The sequence below is a fragment of the Astatotilapia calliptera genome, chromosome 20 (assembly GCF_964374335.1).
Source record: "Astatotilapia calliptera chromosome 20, fAstCal68.1, whole genome shotgun sequence".
Lineage (NCBI taxonomy): Eukaryota > Metazoa > Chordata > Actinopteri > Cichliformes > Cichlidae > Astatotilapia > Astatotilapia calliptera.
Genome location: NC_137441.1, coordinates 1,651,405 through 1,667,762, shown reverse-complemented (window position 1 = coordinate 1,667,762; position 16,358 = coordinate 1,651,405). Strand labels below are relative to the sequence as shown.

Genomic DNA, 16,358 nt, shown 5'->3' with positions numbered 1-16,358 from the left:
ATCAGAGTAAGAACAGTGGGCTGGACCTGTCTGGGAACTTTGTCTCACACTGACAAAGAGCTCCATCGTCATACATTAGTCTGAAGGTAACAATGTTGAGAAATGCGAGAGCTTGTAGAATATTTCGAATGAGTTTGATTTGTTCCTTCATCCTGTTGATTTATAAAATTCATAACATGTGTGCTTAAACAACATTAAACTGTAGGTCTCCTGTCATGATCAGTTCAGTTATAATCATACTGAAATACCATTGAAACGTTTTTTTACCATGAAACATGAACCTGGGACAGTCGCCTACAAACACCAAGCAGGTAGTCCTCTGATTACATCAAACAGGAAACAGGCCGTCTGCTTTTAGGGAAAGAAAATCCGAGCGCACAAACAACAGGAGGCGTTCATTTCTAGAGGCAGTCGTAACTTAAACACTTTTCAGTGTATCTGTATTTTTAGCATGATTCAGATAACCTGGTCACAATTTGCTGGCTCCTAATTATGGCCAGTTCAATAAGTTGAGACAAATTGTTCAAGATTAGACAGTCCATCAAAGTAACCATCACAGTGAGGTCTCCTTTCAGGGGGAAAGAATAAAGTCTTTAACAGAATGAAGCCAGGCAGCAATAGGAAGATGATTCCCTTTATTGCCTCATTCAGAGTGTGTAACAGTGGGTGTGGTTCTGGAACAAACATCAGGTACATCAACCGTGGAACATAATGCGAACACTGACGAGGATAAACCCTCAGCCTTACACTGGAATTCAGCAACACTTCAAATGTTTCCAAAAACACAAGTTGCTCTCTCTCAGTCTCCGGTAGGTCACAAATATCAGATTACAGCTGATTTATTTATTTAATTTGTTTAATATTAAACTTTACTCTGTCAAAAGATGTTTTTTCTGTGTCTCAGGAGGATCAGTTGGCTGAGTGTGACAGTAACATTCCTGCATTCCTGGAACTGGAATATTGAGCTAACTGGAATAATGTTGGGATGTCTGATGTCGGACTGAGGACGTACTGGATGCTACACTGACTCGTGCGTCACCTTGTGGTTCAAAGTGGTATTACATGAGGCTGTCATGTAATACCACTTTGAACCACAAGGTGATTGAAATGTTTGATATAATATCAGAACTGTTGTTCTTTCATATTCTGTTCATAGATGTATTTAAATGTGCAAAGATTTGAAACTCATGTTAAACAAACTGTGAGAAGAAAGAAAGTCTGACTCTTTTCTAACATTTGACCCAAACTGTTTTTCTAAATGATCCCAAACTAAAGTTCTTCAGATACAGAAAGAGAAATGATTTCATGATGAATGATGATCATTGTTGGAGGTTTTGGTCACGGTGCTGAATTTAACAGAGTCAAGTGTCATCATTGTATTTCCTGCAGCACTTTGCACATAATACTATAAATATAAGGAGGAAGCCTGAGGCCCTGCAGCAGACTCACAGACGGATGCAGAGGGGAGGAGTGTAGAGGTGCTGTGGTGTTTGGAGGAGGGACTCCTTCAGTTAGAGAAGTGAGGCGTCACAAGTTCCTGGTTTCCAGTGAAGAAGAAGAGAGGCAGCAGTGAACCATCAGAGCCTCATCATGAAAGTCCGTCACACTCTGATCTGCTTCTTCTTCCTTTGTGAGTACATTCACTTGTTCTTTCTGTCACTCTCCTTCTTCAACATGTTTCTGTTGTTAAACATGATGATCAGAGTCAGCTATGAGTCACTTTCATGGACGCTTCTTCCATTCAAACTGCTTTTATTCATGATTCCATGGATGTGTTTGTGGCCAGTATGGACAGAAGAAACCATCACAGTGAGACATTCATGGACATGTTGCTGCTCACTTTGGCTTTAGGATTCGTCCTTTCAAAGATGGTTTCTTACAAGTGTTTGTTACGTCCTCAAAATAACCTGTAATATCAAAGTAAAAACTCCACCTGATACTTTCAGTTATTATTTGAAAATACAAACTTGTTGATCAAGTCAATGAATTTTTCTTTGAAAGACAAAAACACATTTTGTTGCTTTTACTGTTACATGTTCATGTTTCTTCACTGTGACTATTCACAGTTCACTCCCACAGTGCATATAGATTTGACAAAATGACATCACTTCCTGCAGACAAATATAAACCTGTGAGTGAAATCTGTCAGCATCTTCAAACCCAGAGTTGTGTGAAAAGTTATTTGCTAATTTTCCTGTTTGTCCTGTTGGAGCTGAACAGAAATACGACTGCACAGAGTTTAAATGCTGGAATGAACTGAAATCATTCACATAAAGTAACTGACTCACATCAGCTGCTGAGTTTGGCTTCAGAGCTTTGAAATAGAGTCATAAATTACTCAATAACATGTCGTTCATTGCAAGTATTTACTTCCTCAAAAAATAACAACAAAAAAAAAAAAACAAAGTGTCTTGCCCAAGGACACAACGACTGAGACTGTCCAAGCCGGGACTCGAACCGGCAACCTTCAGATTACAAGGTGAACTCCCAACTCCTGAGCCACAATCACCCTCAGTAAAACAAAGTTACAACAAATAAAAACTTCATCACTGGTTTTGTTGTTGCTTCATGAACTTTGACACCAGCAGTACATTTAAACTAAATGATGACATCACTTCCTGTGGATGAAACACATGAAAAACTTGCATGTTGAGCTGTTGCTTCAATCTCTCAACACATAATTACTACAAGTACCACACAGAGTTATGAGTCATTTACATGTCATGTTTTGTTCATCTTTTATTGTCATTTTATTCATGCGTTTGTGACCCGTGGTAGGTACCTATTTAAAATAGGACAGAGCCGTAGGCGCACAGTCAGTTTAAAAGATTTTTAATACAAAATAAAAGAAACAGTGTAACAGCGGCACCTAAAAACAATTAAAAACTTTACCTTATTAGAAACTATAAAACTGTACGATTGCCATGAGCCAGGACAAGCGCTGCAGGGAACCGTTTAAAAACAAATCGACATAGCACACAGGTTAAAAGTGGACGGCAACTCACACATGACCCCAAATGGGTAAAACACTGTAGAAAAAGGCAAATCTTCAGTGCCGTCTTCACTCAGGCCCACCGCTGTGCATGCAAAAGCGGGGAGACAAAAAAAAGGATTTGTTTTCCCTGCAGCGCCTTCACCGTCTGCGACAATATATATATATAAAAAAGGAGTTAAAATACTAAAAGGATCAATATCTGTGGTGCCTACTGATACAGAAAAAATTAAAACAAAAAACAAAACCATCGACAGCCGCAACAGTCAGTCTGTCGACTTACACCGGTTTAAAACAAATTAAAACACACTGAGGTATCGGGTCCTTTACCCGCAGCCAGAAATCCACCTGGCAAAGCAGCAGCTCGGTACTCTGTAAATAAAAGGCAGGAGATCACTTAGCTGGACAGTAAAACACAGGAATATTCCTCAACTGAATTGGTTTTGTTACCTGTCCACAAGTTCGTGTCACACCCTAATAAATGTGGGTCAGTGGCGATGAAGTCTACTATACCGTTCTCACGGGAGCAATGTTTCCCACCTACAAGGGTGCAAATAACTGTAAACCTCTGCCAACAGCCAGAGCTCAAGTGGTACATTTTTGTGTAACCTACCGTTCTAACAGAAGTTTAGGGGAAGACCCGTATCAGACTTTCATAGTTAAGAAACACCAACTTGCCCAACTCGGACCAAGCACTCGCAGTTTCAGGTTTGCAGAGGAATACCCAATTGCCCACACCTGCGCTTATAAAAGGAGCAAAGACCAGCTCCGCCCACCAGGGGCGGTCCCGAGTCTCCAGGTCTCACCTGTCACACATAGGAAACATGTTCAGATATATTTTGAGTCGTGTCGACTGGAAGAAGATTTTCCACCACTTTAGACAATAAAATGTATTTGACATGAATCATTGTTGTTATTCAGACTTTAGTCTCAGTGTGTCTGTGTGTGAATGTTGTGATCAGACTGCAGCTTCTTACAGGAAGTACAAACAGTAACTGTTGATGGTTCATGTTTCCAACAGCTCTGCAGGATGGAAACCCTGAAGTCACCGATGCTCAGATTCTTCACTATGGAGTCATTGGAGGAGATTTGAAAGCTGGATTCTCCTTTGAGTCTCCAGGAACATGGAAGATGTTCTGCAGAGAAGAATGTGAAGGAGAAAACATTCTCATTAATACAACTGATGTCAGAGCTCAAACAGGCAGATACAGCATTGAATATGAAATAGAATTAATTTATGTTTTATATGTGAGCATCTCAAAGCTGACTGAGTCTGACTCTGGACAGTACAGCTGTGGTTTGGCTGGATCTTCATCATCAGCTTCACTCACACCGTTCGTGATCGTTGTTGCTGAAGGTGAGTTTCTGTTTCAGCTGTGGAAATGTTTAGTTTCTGTTCCTGAAGCAAAGTTTGAGTTTCACTGACAGCTGCTGACGGTTTAAAGAAGCTGAAGTTTGTTCTTCTGTCAACTGTTGGTTACATTTGGACTCCTCTAAGTAACCGATGAACTGCAGCTGGGACACGAGTGTGTGTGAATATTAGTGAGTGTGTCAGCTGATAATGATGTGAATGAAATGTTGATGTCAGAAACAGACGCTGATGAATGGAAGAAGATTTCCTGATGTAACTTTGATTTTCTTTGATGAGTTTTTGCTTCTGTGTCGTCGGTTTGATCTTTCCAAGAGTTCCCCTCACAGCAAAATGGATTCTTCCTCAATGAATGTGTGACAATCACATTCACAACACAAACGTCCATCCAGACTTTAAATGTACTTAAAACCATGAAGGGTTCACAGTTTAGAGTCTATACTTGTCATAAAAGCTGGTTTTCATGAATCCAATCAGTCTGATGATGAAGCCGTTTAAATCTCACTTAGTTCAACAGTTCCTCTGTCAGACTGGTTGAACTGGGCAGCTCCCAGTGTAACTGTGGATCAAACTGGAGTTACTCTGATCAGACTGCATCATCTTCAGCACTGATAGTAACTATTGATCGTTTGTCTCTTTAACAGCACTGCTGGATGGAAACGATGATCAGCTGAAACACTTTGATAAAGAAACTGGAAGCTCTCTCACAGTCGGATGTTCCTTTAAACAACCTGGAAACAGAGGGTTCTTCTGCAGAGGAGAGTGTGGAGGACACAACATTCTTGTTCATACAGATGATGTCAAAGCTCAGAGAGGCAGATACAACATTGGATATGCTTCAGGAGTTCTGTATGTGAGCATCACACAGCTGACCAAGTCTGACTCAGGACGGTACAGCTGTATACTGGGTGGATCTTCCAGCAGTTCATTCAGAGACTTTGAGGTCACTGTCACAGACGGTGAGTTTTTACTGACATTAATCAAATGTTGTCAGAGTGGAGCTGTTCAGCTGTTCCTTATTTCCTGTCATATATCTGCTGTTCCAGTGGTGGATGTTCATGTTGAACACGAGCAAAGTTTCTAATAATGAGCTCAGTGTCTGTACAGTGATCCCTGTGAGCCAACAGCTCAGGCTGCTCTCAGCACTCAGTTTATCTCAACATAGAAACAGAATTATTTAGAAACAAGATTATTTAGAATGTGAACTTTGTAAAGTTACTGTGATGGAGAGCAGGAATCAGAGTGTGGAGCTGGAAATGAACAGGTGACCATTAATGTCCCTAAATGTCTTTATTGTTTCCAAGAACCTGATATTTCAACATACATTCATATTTTATTTCATTGTTAAACTATTTTAGTGCATTTTTTTAATCTAAAACTAAATTTTCCAAACTGTTTTTTTCTCAATCAGTGGATCCATTTAAGGCTCGTTTGATTTCTCAGCTGATTTTTGAATCTTTGTGTTTTTCTTCTTCACAGCTCCAAACATTTATAAGTCAAACTTTCCTCTCTGCTCTTGTTCAGCAGCTGGACCATCAGCCACGACTACAGGAAGCTGCACACCTTCATTAACTTTGACTGGAAGCACTGAGCAGCCTGAAAGAGCAGCATCTGCAGGTACATCCATCTATGAGTCTGAGAGTAGAAACACTGACAGATTCTTTATAACCTGAGTGAAAACTGGTTTAATTATTATCATAATTACTCCTTAATGTGTCCTGTTATATGCTTTTCATTTAGTTTGACAAGTGACATTAGCAAACAATCTGAGGTGAATATGTTCTTTAGAAGCTGTAAAATGCTAAAATAACACTAACTCTATTTCATATTATTTCAGTCTGTAGGTGATGAGTTCTTACTGTACAGCTCTATATACTGTACGCATGTCTTCAGCTTGTTGTTCTTCTCAATCAGCTGCAGATGTGCTGCTGGTTGTGGGTCTGACTCTGGCTCTCATCATCATCCTGTTATCAGTGTCTGTGCTGATATTCTGCAAGAAAAGATCCTCTAAACCAAAGGGTGAGACAGCAGGAAGCACACAGACAGACACACTCATCGCTCAGTTTGTATTTAATTCTTTGTGAATTAAAGCTTTGAAAAGACAAACACAACAACACAACCTCGACCCAGAAAAATCACTGAACAAAAACCACCTTAAGATCTGAATTCAGGTTAAGAGAGTGAACTGCTGCTCAGTTTAAACTTCCAGTTACACCTGGAAGTGATGTAATAGTTACTGTTACAGCAGCAGGTGCTAACATTAAACTGACTGTGATTTACAGACAGCAAAGCAAATTAAAAACAAACCAGAAACAATCATTTTATTACACAAATGAAAATGTAAAGTTTCACATTAATCATTGATAAATAGCCCAAAGCAGAGGAGTCACGTGTGGCTAATGTTACAGTTAATTTATACTTAAAATACTATTCTGCCTTGATTAAATCTGCTGTGTGGCTCCTGCTAATGTTTTGGTAGAAAACTACTTAAAAATGACTTTTTAAAAACTGAAGGTTTCTGACCGGCTTCAGCATGTTGGAGGAGATGTGGTGGAAACCATCACGAGAATTTATATCCAAAGCCTGGCAGAAATGTTGTCTGAATCACTCTCTGAATAAAGTCTTCAGTGTCTTTGGTGAAGGTCGTCACAGATGGAGATCTGTCAGCACTAAATCATCAAAAATATTCTCTCTGATGTGTTTTCAGATCCTCCTGTGGAAACCGAGCAGGCTGCTGTCACAGAGGTGAGTTTGATCAACTTTACTCACAGCGTCACAGTTTTGGTGAAATTAGTAAGTAGAATTTTATTAGTTCAGCAGGTTTAAAGATAAATATCACACAGTGCTGATAGCAGCATGCTAGAACATAAAAACATGACCTCAGAGACCTGCTGCAGACGTGTGGATGGAAACGTTCACTGAGTACAGTCATACTGTGACACAATGGGACTTAACTTTGTATTATTTCTTAAGTGATAAAAAAGGGTTTAACAACAGTCACCTTAATGGTTTCTGATAGATTTAGTACATGTGTCAAAGGGACTTTCCGTTACTTTACACACAAATCTGTCAGGAGCACAAACTGGGACTATTTTTTCTTCAGGTTGGAGAAAGTTATCAGTGATCCACCTACTGTACACAGGCTCTGCAGCTCAGAAACATTTTGGGGTTTGAGAGACATGCAGCTGAACATCATGTGTGTTAAAGTGCTCAGAATGTGCTGAAACAGTAAAGACCCCAAACAGAAGCCTGTGGAAGACAACAGGCAGAGGAGAATACTGAAATTAGAAGTCGCCACCTGGCACACAATGCACCCGACCCCTATGGTGCCTCCTGCGGGTGGTGGGCCTGCGGGAGGATGGGCCCATGTCTCCTCTTCGGGCTGTGCCCGGCCGGGCCCCATGGACTAAGGCCCGGCCACCAGACGCTCGCCCTCAGGCACCCTCCCCGGGCCAGGCTCCAGGACAGGGCCCCGGTAACCCTATCCCGGGCAGGGTAAACGGTTCCCTCGATGTTCTTTTCATAACAAAACATAAACAGGAAAATTACACACAAGTGAGGGGTTCATTTTTCATTCTTAAATAAATAACATCAGTCACACAGTGCTCACATTATTTATCACCTGTGATGCCCGGTGACAAACAGATGCCTGAACACACCGGCCCTTTAATGAACTGTTCTATTACAAGAGCGGGGCTCCGGCCCCACTCACTCAGGGCTGACGACGCACCTGCTCGTCTCGTCCTTCGAGTCGGTTTGTGTTAACAATCCTAAACATTATTGAAAATGTGGCAGCTGATCAACAGTTTCATCTCTGCGCGTTCTCTTTTTCAGGAGGAAGACGACTCAAGCAAACTCACCTACTCTGAGGTGAATTTTTCCAAGAGGACTTTTGGCTCTCCCAACGGAGCCTCGAGTGGTAACACTGGTGAAGTTATCTACTCTGCGCCTCGGGTCCATGTGAGCTCTGATGTCAGAGATGATTCGTTGTACTCGAGTGTAGCTTAGCTTCAAGCTGCTGCTGCCACGTTTCTCTGTGAAGGGACCAGAGGAAGCTTTCAGTGTAAATAATCTGATTCACACCAAAATCTGTTTGAATGGGATTTTATTTTAATGTAACAACAGGACGGTGACAGCGTGTGATTGGTCAGATGCTGTGATGTCATAGCTGTGTAAATTATGGTCACTGAGGGATTTTGGTGTTTTGAAGTTGAGCACAGGTCCAATCAGTGATCCTGTGGCAGTAAAGTGACTCAGTGAAGATGCAGGGAAATCTGTCAGACAGCTGATCTGCACAGTTCTTAAGTTTACTGAAAACATTTTCAGGATCAGAGCTTTTCCTCTCCTTCAGTCATTCGAGGAGTTAAAAAACTTTGTTCCTGTCATGTTCCATGTACACACACAGTTCTTTGCTAAATCTAAAGTCTTGAAATAATTCTTTAAAAAAAGAAAAACTTCTTGTCTTTCACAACTTCAGAGTCACACGAGTGAAGAAAATGGGGAAGTGTTCAGACTGCATGCTCAGCTTGGTGTCAGTTTAGCAAGATCAGCTTCCTTGATTAGCTTCTGCAAAGTGTCAGGCCACTGTTTAAAACTAATGCTTTAATGTTTAACAGGACAATGTTTTACTGAAATAAACTTTCATAATGTAGAAAATCTTTAGCTTATTAAATCAAACAGTGGTGGAAGTGAGTGCAGAGCAAAGCTGCATTCGCTCCAACAAGCAGATCGGTGCTTGTTGGCTGTACCTGGATCAGCTCTGGATCTCTCCAAGATATTGAACTCACTTCCACTGGACCTACGATCTGTGACACTGTTGGACCTGCCTGTGCATGCTATCTGTTTACCTTGTTTGAATTCTTGTATCTTACTCTGTGCTGTAAAGAGCTTTGTGACTTTTGTTCTTGTAAAGCGCTGTATTAATAAACCTTAATTACAATAATGAGAGCAACCACATCGACTCTACAGACACTGAATGTAATATTTACCACCTCACTTGTTAGCAGAGATATTTTCTCTTTGTTCAGTGTGAGAATAAAAGCTTTTTTCTATTTGATATCAGCACAGAAAATGAGTTTGTTTGTATTCAGTCACTGCTGTTGAGCAACAAGTGTCTTTCACATGTTTGTCTTCCTGTTCAGCTGTTTCTATGGCGACTAAATTTGCATGTTGTTATCAGAAGCTGTTCTGCACAGTTCTTAAGAAGTTAACTGTCAGTATTATCTGTATGATGTGGACCAGGCCTCTTCCTCTCCATCAGTCCTCTGAGCAGTCATGTCTTTCACAACCTCAGAGTCAGTCACGAAAAGAAAAAGAGGATTTTCAGACTGTTACCCATCAAATATAAACCTGCTGAGTGCTGCTAATTGATAGAATAGAAATGTATCAATGAGCACTCAGCAGGTTTTTTTTCTGCAAGTTTAAGATCTTCATTTCAGCTCACTGTGTAAAACTGATACCAAATAATGTTTAACAGTGGAAGCAACTCCACTCTGAACACACGCTCACCTGCAGACACTGCACCCGTCCACGCCTCCTGCTCCACTCTTCTCTGACTGGGCGGCTGTAGCTCAGGCGGTACAGCAGGTCACCTACTGATCGGAAGGTTGGTCCTTCGATTCCTGGCTTCAGGACAAGTTGTGTAAAGTGCTTTGAAGGCTCAGAAGAGTAGAAAAGTGCTATATTAGAACCAGTCCATTTCCCATGACTTTTATGAACAGGACCCCAAAATACCTCAACTCCTCCATTCAGAGCAGCAACTTGTTCTTCATCCAGAGAGAGCACACCAGCCTTTTCTGGCTGAGCAGCGGGGACTTGGACTCAGAGGTGCTTAGTCTCATCCCAGCTGCTTCACACTTGGCTACAAACTGCCCTGAAGTGTGAACTTCATGACTGCATGATGAGACCAAGAGACCACATCTTCTGCAAAAAGCAGAGTGATCCTGACGCCAAGAAGGTGGAAACTATCTGCCTACAAATTCTCTTCATTAAAGCTGTGAAAGAGTTGGTGACAAACAGCAGAGCCTGGAAATGCAAACCAAGCTCTCACTATAGTTGTACAGGGACTGAATGGTCCTTCACATAAGCTCCAGGAGATAACAAGATGGTTCAAGGTTACAAGTCCAGAATAAAAAACACACTTTTCCTCCATAATCTGAGTTTTAGCTTAGAGACAGACTCTTCTTGCCAGCATCCAGGTAAAGATCCACCCAGGGAGGCTGAGGAGTGTTGGAGCACATCCTCCATCCACAAAAAAGACTTCCAGACTGTGCTGCAGAGTCATGTACAACATCCTGAGCCTTGAGCAACTCCTCACTCTCTCCTTCCACAGAAAGTGTTGGTGGGATTGAGGAAATCCTCAAAGTATTCTTTTTACCATCTGATTATGTCCTTATTGTGGTCAGCAGCGCTCAATCACTGCTGCACGCAGCGTGAGCAGAAAGCTTCCCCTGAGGTTTCCTCTCAGGTCTGAGCAGGCACCATGTTCAGGGGCAGCAGGTCCGAGAAGCTCTGACACTGTGGAGTTTTTCAGGAAACTAATAATAATAATAATAATAATAATGGATTGCATTTATATAGCACTTTTTGAGACCCTCAAAGCACTTTACAATTCCACTATTCATTCACTCTCACATTCACACACTGGTGGAGGCAGCTACAGTTGTAGCCACAGCTGCCCTGGGGCAGACTGACAGAAGCGAGGCTGCCATATCGCACCATCGGCCCCTCTGGCCAAAATAAGCTGCTGGATATGTAAACTTCTCTTCAGTATAAATAAAGTATTTATCTTCCAGCTCCCAGTTTAGATTCAGAGGAAGACAACTTCTCTCCTTTTATAAGAGAGTTTTTCCTTCCCACTGTTGCCACATGCTTGTTGATAGGGGAGACGTCTGATTGCTGGGTTTGTGATGAATTACTAGAGATGGTGCAGAGACTGATGAGAAGGAAGGGTGTAGTAAACCACAGCAGACCTGGTGACATTTTTATGGTTTTAAGCATCCTTTATTAACTCTCGGTTGCTGTTTACAGCACAGCTGCAGCTAACCCGCTACCAGCTCAACATAACAACAACCACAATGACACAATAAGCACAGCTTTTTATGCTGGTGAGGTGTGATTGCAGATGCCGTGCAGGTGAGTCCACCTCACCTGCACAGCATTGCAGGCCACGGCCCATCACATAGGGGTTGCTGGTTTACTTGGCAGACACAGAGCTCCAGGAGGGTTGGCAGGGTTGGTATTGTGGTTGGAAGCCAAATTTACACGTCGAGCTCAGACTCAGTTGGTGATAATAAGAAGCTGCACCTATTTATAAATGCTAAAAATCATCCTCAATACAACCTCAGAGTAATTCTGAAGAATGATTTGGTCCACAGGTAATTCTGTTTTTGTGTTTTGCTTCATGTTGTTTTTCATTCTTTCATCCAGTGAAAAGTTCAGAAAAAAATTAAAACGTTTAATCAAAAATGCACATGAGGATCATCTGTTCATGATTGAAATGTGTTGTTAATCCAACTGCAAGCCAGGTGCTGTGACTGAGCAGTGTTGGGCAAGTTACTTTGAAAAAGTAATTAATTATAGTTACTAGTTACTTCTTCAAAAAGGTAACTGAGTTAGTAACTGAGTTACAAGATTTTAAAAGTAATTAATTACTTGAAAAGTAACTATTGCGTTACTTTAAAAAAAATGTTTAACCCTCTGGGGTCCAGGGTGTAATCGGCCATTTTTAACTACTTCTGATGTTTCCTCCACATTTCACCTTTAAAAACGATTTACTTTGTCTTGTTTGGTATCATCAGCACAACCTCACGTGTCTGAATCTGCAGTCATGCTTTCATTTTGACTACTGTAGTAACACAACTGATCTAAAATCAGACAAAAAACACATTTTTTACTGTAACAACCACAAACAAATCATATGTCATAACTCTAAATGCAAATATAAATTATCAATTTTAAAATCATATGCACAAGTTTTGCAAACAACAAAGTTATTTGCAGCCATTTACCTTTTACCTTGATTTTTTAAAGAACCATTTCAAACTATTTACACAACAATCAGCTGTTCTTCAATAAGAACAGCTGGGCTGTTTTTGTTTCGTTTGGTTTTTTTGCTCATAAGCAGAGAGCGCTCGCTGCTGTCCTTAGACAGTAAACGTGACGAAACTATTGAGGAAAAAACGTCGCGTATATCTTGTTTATCACGACTCTGGTTTTATGTGGCCTATCAACACAATTTAAAAGCTGGTATATGTCGTCTTGTTGCTTTGTCATCTGTGAAGCGGTCGTGCTTTTTTTTTTCCTGAGACGCCGTTCAATAGTCGACCTTAATCCTACAGAGAATGTGGTGATTTGATGGATAATTAAAGTCAGTCATATATCCACAAACCAGAGGTGGGACCAAGTCATTGTTTTGCAAGTCTCAAGTCTTTATCCTCAAGTCTCAAGTCAAGTCTCAAGTAATGTCAGGCAAGTCAGAGTCGAGTCTCAAGTCACTGGTGTAAAAGTCCGAGTCAAGTCACAAGTCTGAAACTTTGAATTTCAAGTCCTTTCGAGTCTTTAAAAAAAAAACGAAAAAAATAATGTTGCAGTTATGCTAAATGTAAATATTAGACCATGTAATTTTAAAATCTGTGTTTTTCTCAACACATGACAAAATAGTGAACTTAGAAAATATACACAAATTGTGAAATTGCACCTCTTTAAAATGCAGCTCAATTAAACCTAGCTCCAAGAATAATTTTCACCGACAGTTCTGAGATAAGCTGCATGTTATTCTTGGATGCGGTTGTAGGACCAGCTTTAAAATCGCATGACAAAAATATCATACACATTAAAAAAACTGTATCACCAACGTAGCCTGGACAACATTTGCTAGTTAGATTAAGTCAGCTATCTCATTGTAGCATATTTATATGCATATTTATAATTATACGGTTCTTGGAGTGAGTGCATACACTCATGAAGTTTAGTAACTTAGTAACAAGCCCAGGTACAGTTTACCGACGGATGGGTGCAGGACCTTGAAATGCACCGTGTAGAACGAAAGACCATCGTACGTATCATAAGTTTACCAGTCTCACAAATCGTCTTCATAAATACACATTCGTTAACCGTTTATTAATAGGACCTTTGAGCTCAACGGTAATTAATTAGTAGTGGAAATAATTTCTGGTAGCATCACAGAAATGTAGCAGTGACAATAATACTGTATGCTGTAATCGTACTGGACAATTAGTGATACAAAAAACCTGTTTTATCCTGTGAATAAAAGTATATGTTTTTGTCAATGTACCATAATAACAGAAGCGAAACGCAATATTGTGTCAGGACAATTCACTATTTATGCTCAATAAACACAGGAGCATAGCGCGACAATTTCTGTTCAGCGCCAGACTTGCTTGTAACCTATATCACCAATTATGTTATGAAAATGACGCATTAACTACAACAGCAGACTGACCTTCGTGTAAATGCTTGGAGCAGACTAACCTGTGAGCTGGAGTGTTCTGGGACGTTATATTTGATCTTTGAATGGCTGCGATCCAGGCCACCCGTCGCGTCTTTGTCACTTCGGAAACATGGCTCGAACAATTTCTCTTCAACGACGTAATCCGATAACAACCGATCTCTTTACCCGTCAGCTTCCCGTGGCTGTCATGCGACCGGCTATTGCAGTTAATAATACAACGGCTTCTTGACATTTTTGTGTTTCTTTTTATCGCTGTGTGACTGATTTTAATTGAAAGCCTGCGTGCGCTAGTACCGCTTGCCACGAGTTCCCAGAATCCTTTGCGGTTCTACCCGTGAATGACGTCACATTTTCAATCTCTATATAATATGCATGTTAAATTTTATATTTGGGGTAAAATATCACGTCTTTTCAAGTAAACCGGTTCAAGTCCAATTCAAGTCCCAAGTCATTGGTGTAAAAGTCCAAGTCAAGTCACAAGTCTTAGAACATTTTTTCAAGTCAAGTCTAAAGTCATAAAATTAATGACTCGAGTCTGACTCGAGTCCAAGTCATGTGACTCGAGTCCACACCTCTGCCACAAACACAACAAGCTGAAAGTCAGTGATGCTGCTCGGTTTGCAGTCCTGAACATCACGGCACAAGCAGGATTCACTGCACTGTTAATGTGAGCTGTGTTATATTGCTGCCTCTGTTCGGTGGTGTCGAGCCAAACGGACTTTAACGTGTGTTTGAACGAGCTGACGGTTCACTCGTTAAGCTGAAAGAAAGATGCTTTAATCACAGCAGTCACACATGTGTCCACTGCACCATCTGGAACTCTTCTTGTTTACACTCGTAATAACACAAACACTAAATCCTCCTGTTTGTAGCAGTGTGTACACCTGAGACTGTCACCTGTCTGTCTGTCCTGCACTCTCTCTCTGTTTCTTTCTCTCTGATTGTGGAATAAAAGTATGAACATGTGTTTATAAGTTACACTTGTGTCTGAATCCTGCAGCTTATCACACATTTGATTTCCATGTGTGACGACTGCAAGTGTCCAGAGTGAGGACAGACTGAGGGACCCACTGCTGCACATCATCTGTGAGGCTTTGCAGCCCTGATGATCCACCAGGACAAACTCAGCAGTGTGTGAGGAAGAGGAGGAGGAAGAGCCAGCAGCAGCTGACAGATGGAGAGAATAGACAGACTGTTCCCTGTTTGTGAAGGACTGCTAGGAAAGTTTAACATAACTGTCTGTGCTGAATCAGTCTTATTAGGTAATGTTCAAATAATGTGATCATCCCAGTGTTTCCAGTGTGGGAGAAAGTACTCAGAGTACTCAGGGCCTTCAGGTTACACACTATGAAAGGCAGCAACAAGTTTAATGTTCAGAAACCTAAAGTCTGTATCAGCAGCAGAATGGAGCTAAAATAAATGTTGGTTCCAGTTCTATGAAGCTTTGAGTATTTTGGATCAGTAGCTGCTGTGTTTGTTGCATCATATTGCTGTAACTGTTTATATGCTTTATATATTCTGAGCTAAGTTGATCTATAGTGTTACATCATATTCTATAAGGTGTTTGTAGACTTTCTGCCCAGTTTGACCCATTTAGCAGACGTCAGCCTGTTTAAGGCTCTGATATCTATTCTGTGTGACTTACAGCAGTTATGACATGGTCTGATTTTCTCACCCAATAAAGGAATATTTCATATATCAGTCGACTCTTCATTCTATCAGACACAGTTATCACAGCTCCTACATTTGCTTTTACACATGTATGTAAGCATTGAGCCAAATGTAATAATGCCAACGTATTAAACGAACAATATTTGTCTCTTCTATATAACACATCTGTATATATTTAAAATTGGCCATATAATAAATACATTACCAAAGTGAGTTAACTTTAGTGTCATGAACAACATCAGCTAATTGTTATTTACTAGCTGATCTTAAAATGACTGTTCAGCACTGAAATGAAGCCCAACAATCATGTTTTACAGTCCTGTGGTCTCAGCCTCAGATACTCATCAAATCACACAAAGCTCGTGTAAAAAACAAACAAACAAATGAACAAAAGATTTTCTCTTTCATTTGTGTCAAACAATTCTGTATGAAACGTTTCCAGCTGTTAGTATCATGGTTGATAAGCAACCTGGGCAGCGCGACGGAGGCTAGACCATCTCATTTCACAAGCCTACAAGCCTCGCACTTCCAGCCTCAGCGGTCCTTGAGGACCGTTAAGGCTGCATACTTTAAGGCTGCAGAACCTGAATTGGGATACAGCCATTTGCCGAAGGTCCCATGGCCCTGCAGCAGACTCACAGACGGATGCAGAGGGGAGGAGTGTAGAGGTGCTGTGGTGTTTGGAGGAGGGACTCCTTCAGTTAGAGAAGTGAGGCGTCACAAGTTCCTGGTTTCCAGTGAAGAAGAAGAGAGGCAGCAGTGAACCATCAGAGCCTCATCATGAAAGTCCGTCACACTCTGATCTGCTTCTTCTTCCTTTGTGAGTACATTTAGGACTTGACTTCATGTTTGCT

General features: G+C 40.9%; 2 protein-coding genes across 6 annotated transcripts in view; both read left to right on the top strand.

Moving 5' to 3' along the window:
- The first annotated feature begins 1,426 nt into the window (after positions 1–1,426).
- Positions 1,427–9,417, top strand: LOC113013808 (uncharacterized). 5 transcript variants are annotated; one of them, XM_080295025.1, is made up of 7 exons: positions 1,427–1,630; positions 4,014–4,349; positions 5,006–5,320; positions 5,886–5,978; positions 6,276–6,380; positions 7,069–7,106; positions 7,465–8,187. In XM_080295025.1, the coding sequence occupies exons 1-7, from the start codon at positions 1,591–1,593 to the stop codon at positions 7,483–7,485; spliced, it is 948 nt and encodes a 315-aa protein (XP_080151151.1). In that variant the 5' UTR covers positions 1,427–1,590; the 3' UTR covers positions 7,486–8,187. The 5 variants fall into 5 exon arrangements, with proteins under 5 accessions (XP_080151151.1, XP_080151150.1, XP_026010771.2 ...); XM_080295024.1 differs by lacking the exon at positions 7,465–8,187 and adding an exon at positions 8,196–9,417 and having other exon boundaries at positions 1,434–1,630; positions 5,889–5,978; positions 6,282–6,380; XM_026154986.2 differs by lacking the exon at positions 7,465–8,187 and adding an exon at positions 8,196–9,417 and having other exon boundaries at positions 1,434–1,630; positions 6,282–6,380.
- Positions 9,418–16,225: 6,808 nt separating this feature from the next.
- The window catches only part of LOC113013807 (uncharacterized), a 33,975-nt gene continuing 33,842 nt past the window's right edge, over positions 16,226–16,358 (top strand). Inside the window, exon 1 of the mRNA XM_080295020.1 lies at positions 16,226–16,324. Within this exon, the coding sequence (XP_080151146.1) occupies positions 16,285–16,324 (40 nt within the window). The 5' untranslated portion in view covers positions 16,226–16,284. The remainder of the gene's footprint in view (positions 16,325–16,358) is intronic.

Coding starts and splice junctions, on each gene's coding strand:
- LOC113013808 (XM_026154984.2), top strand. CDS start 1,591: ATGAAAGTCCGTCACACTCTGATCTGCTTCTTCTTCCTTT. Junction 1,631..4,013: donor GATCTGCTTCTTCTTCCTTT/GTGAGTACATTC, acceptor TGTTTCCAACAG/CTCTGCAGGATGGAAACCCT. Junction 5,979..6,275: donor TGAAAGAGCAGCATCTGCAG/GTACATCCATCT, acceptor CTTCTCAATCAG/CTGCAGATGTGCTGCTGGTT.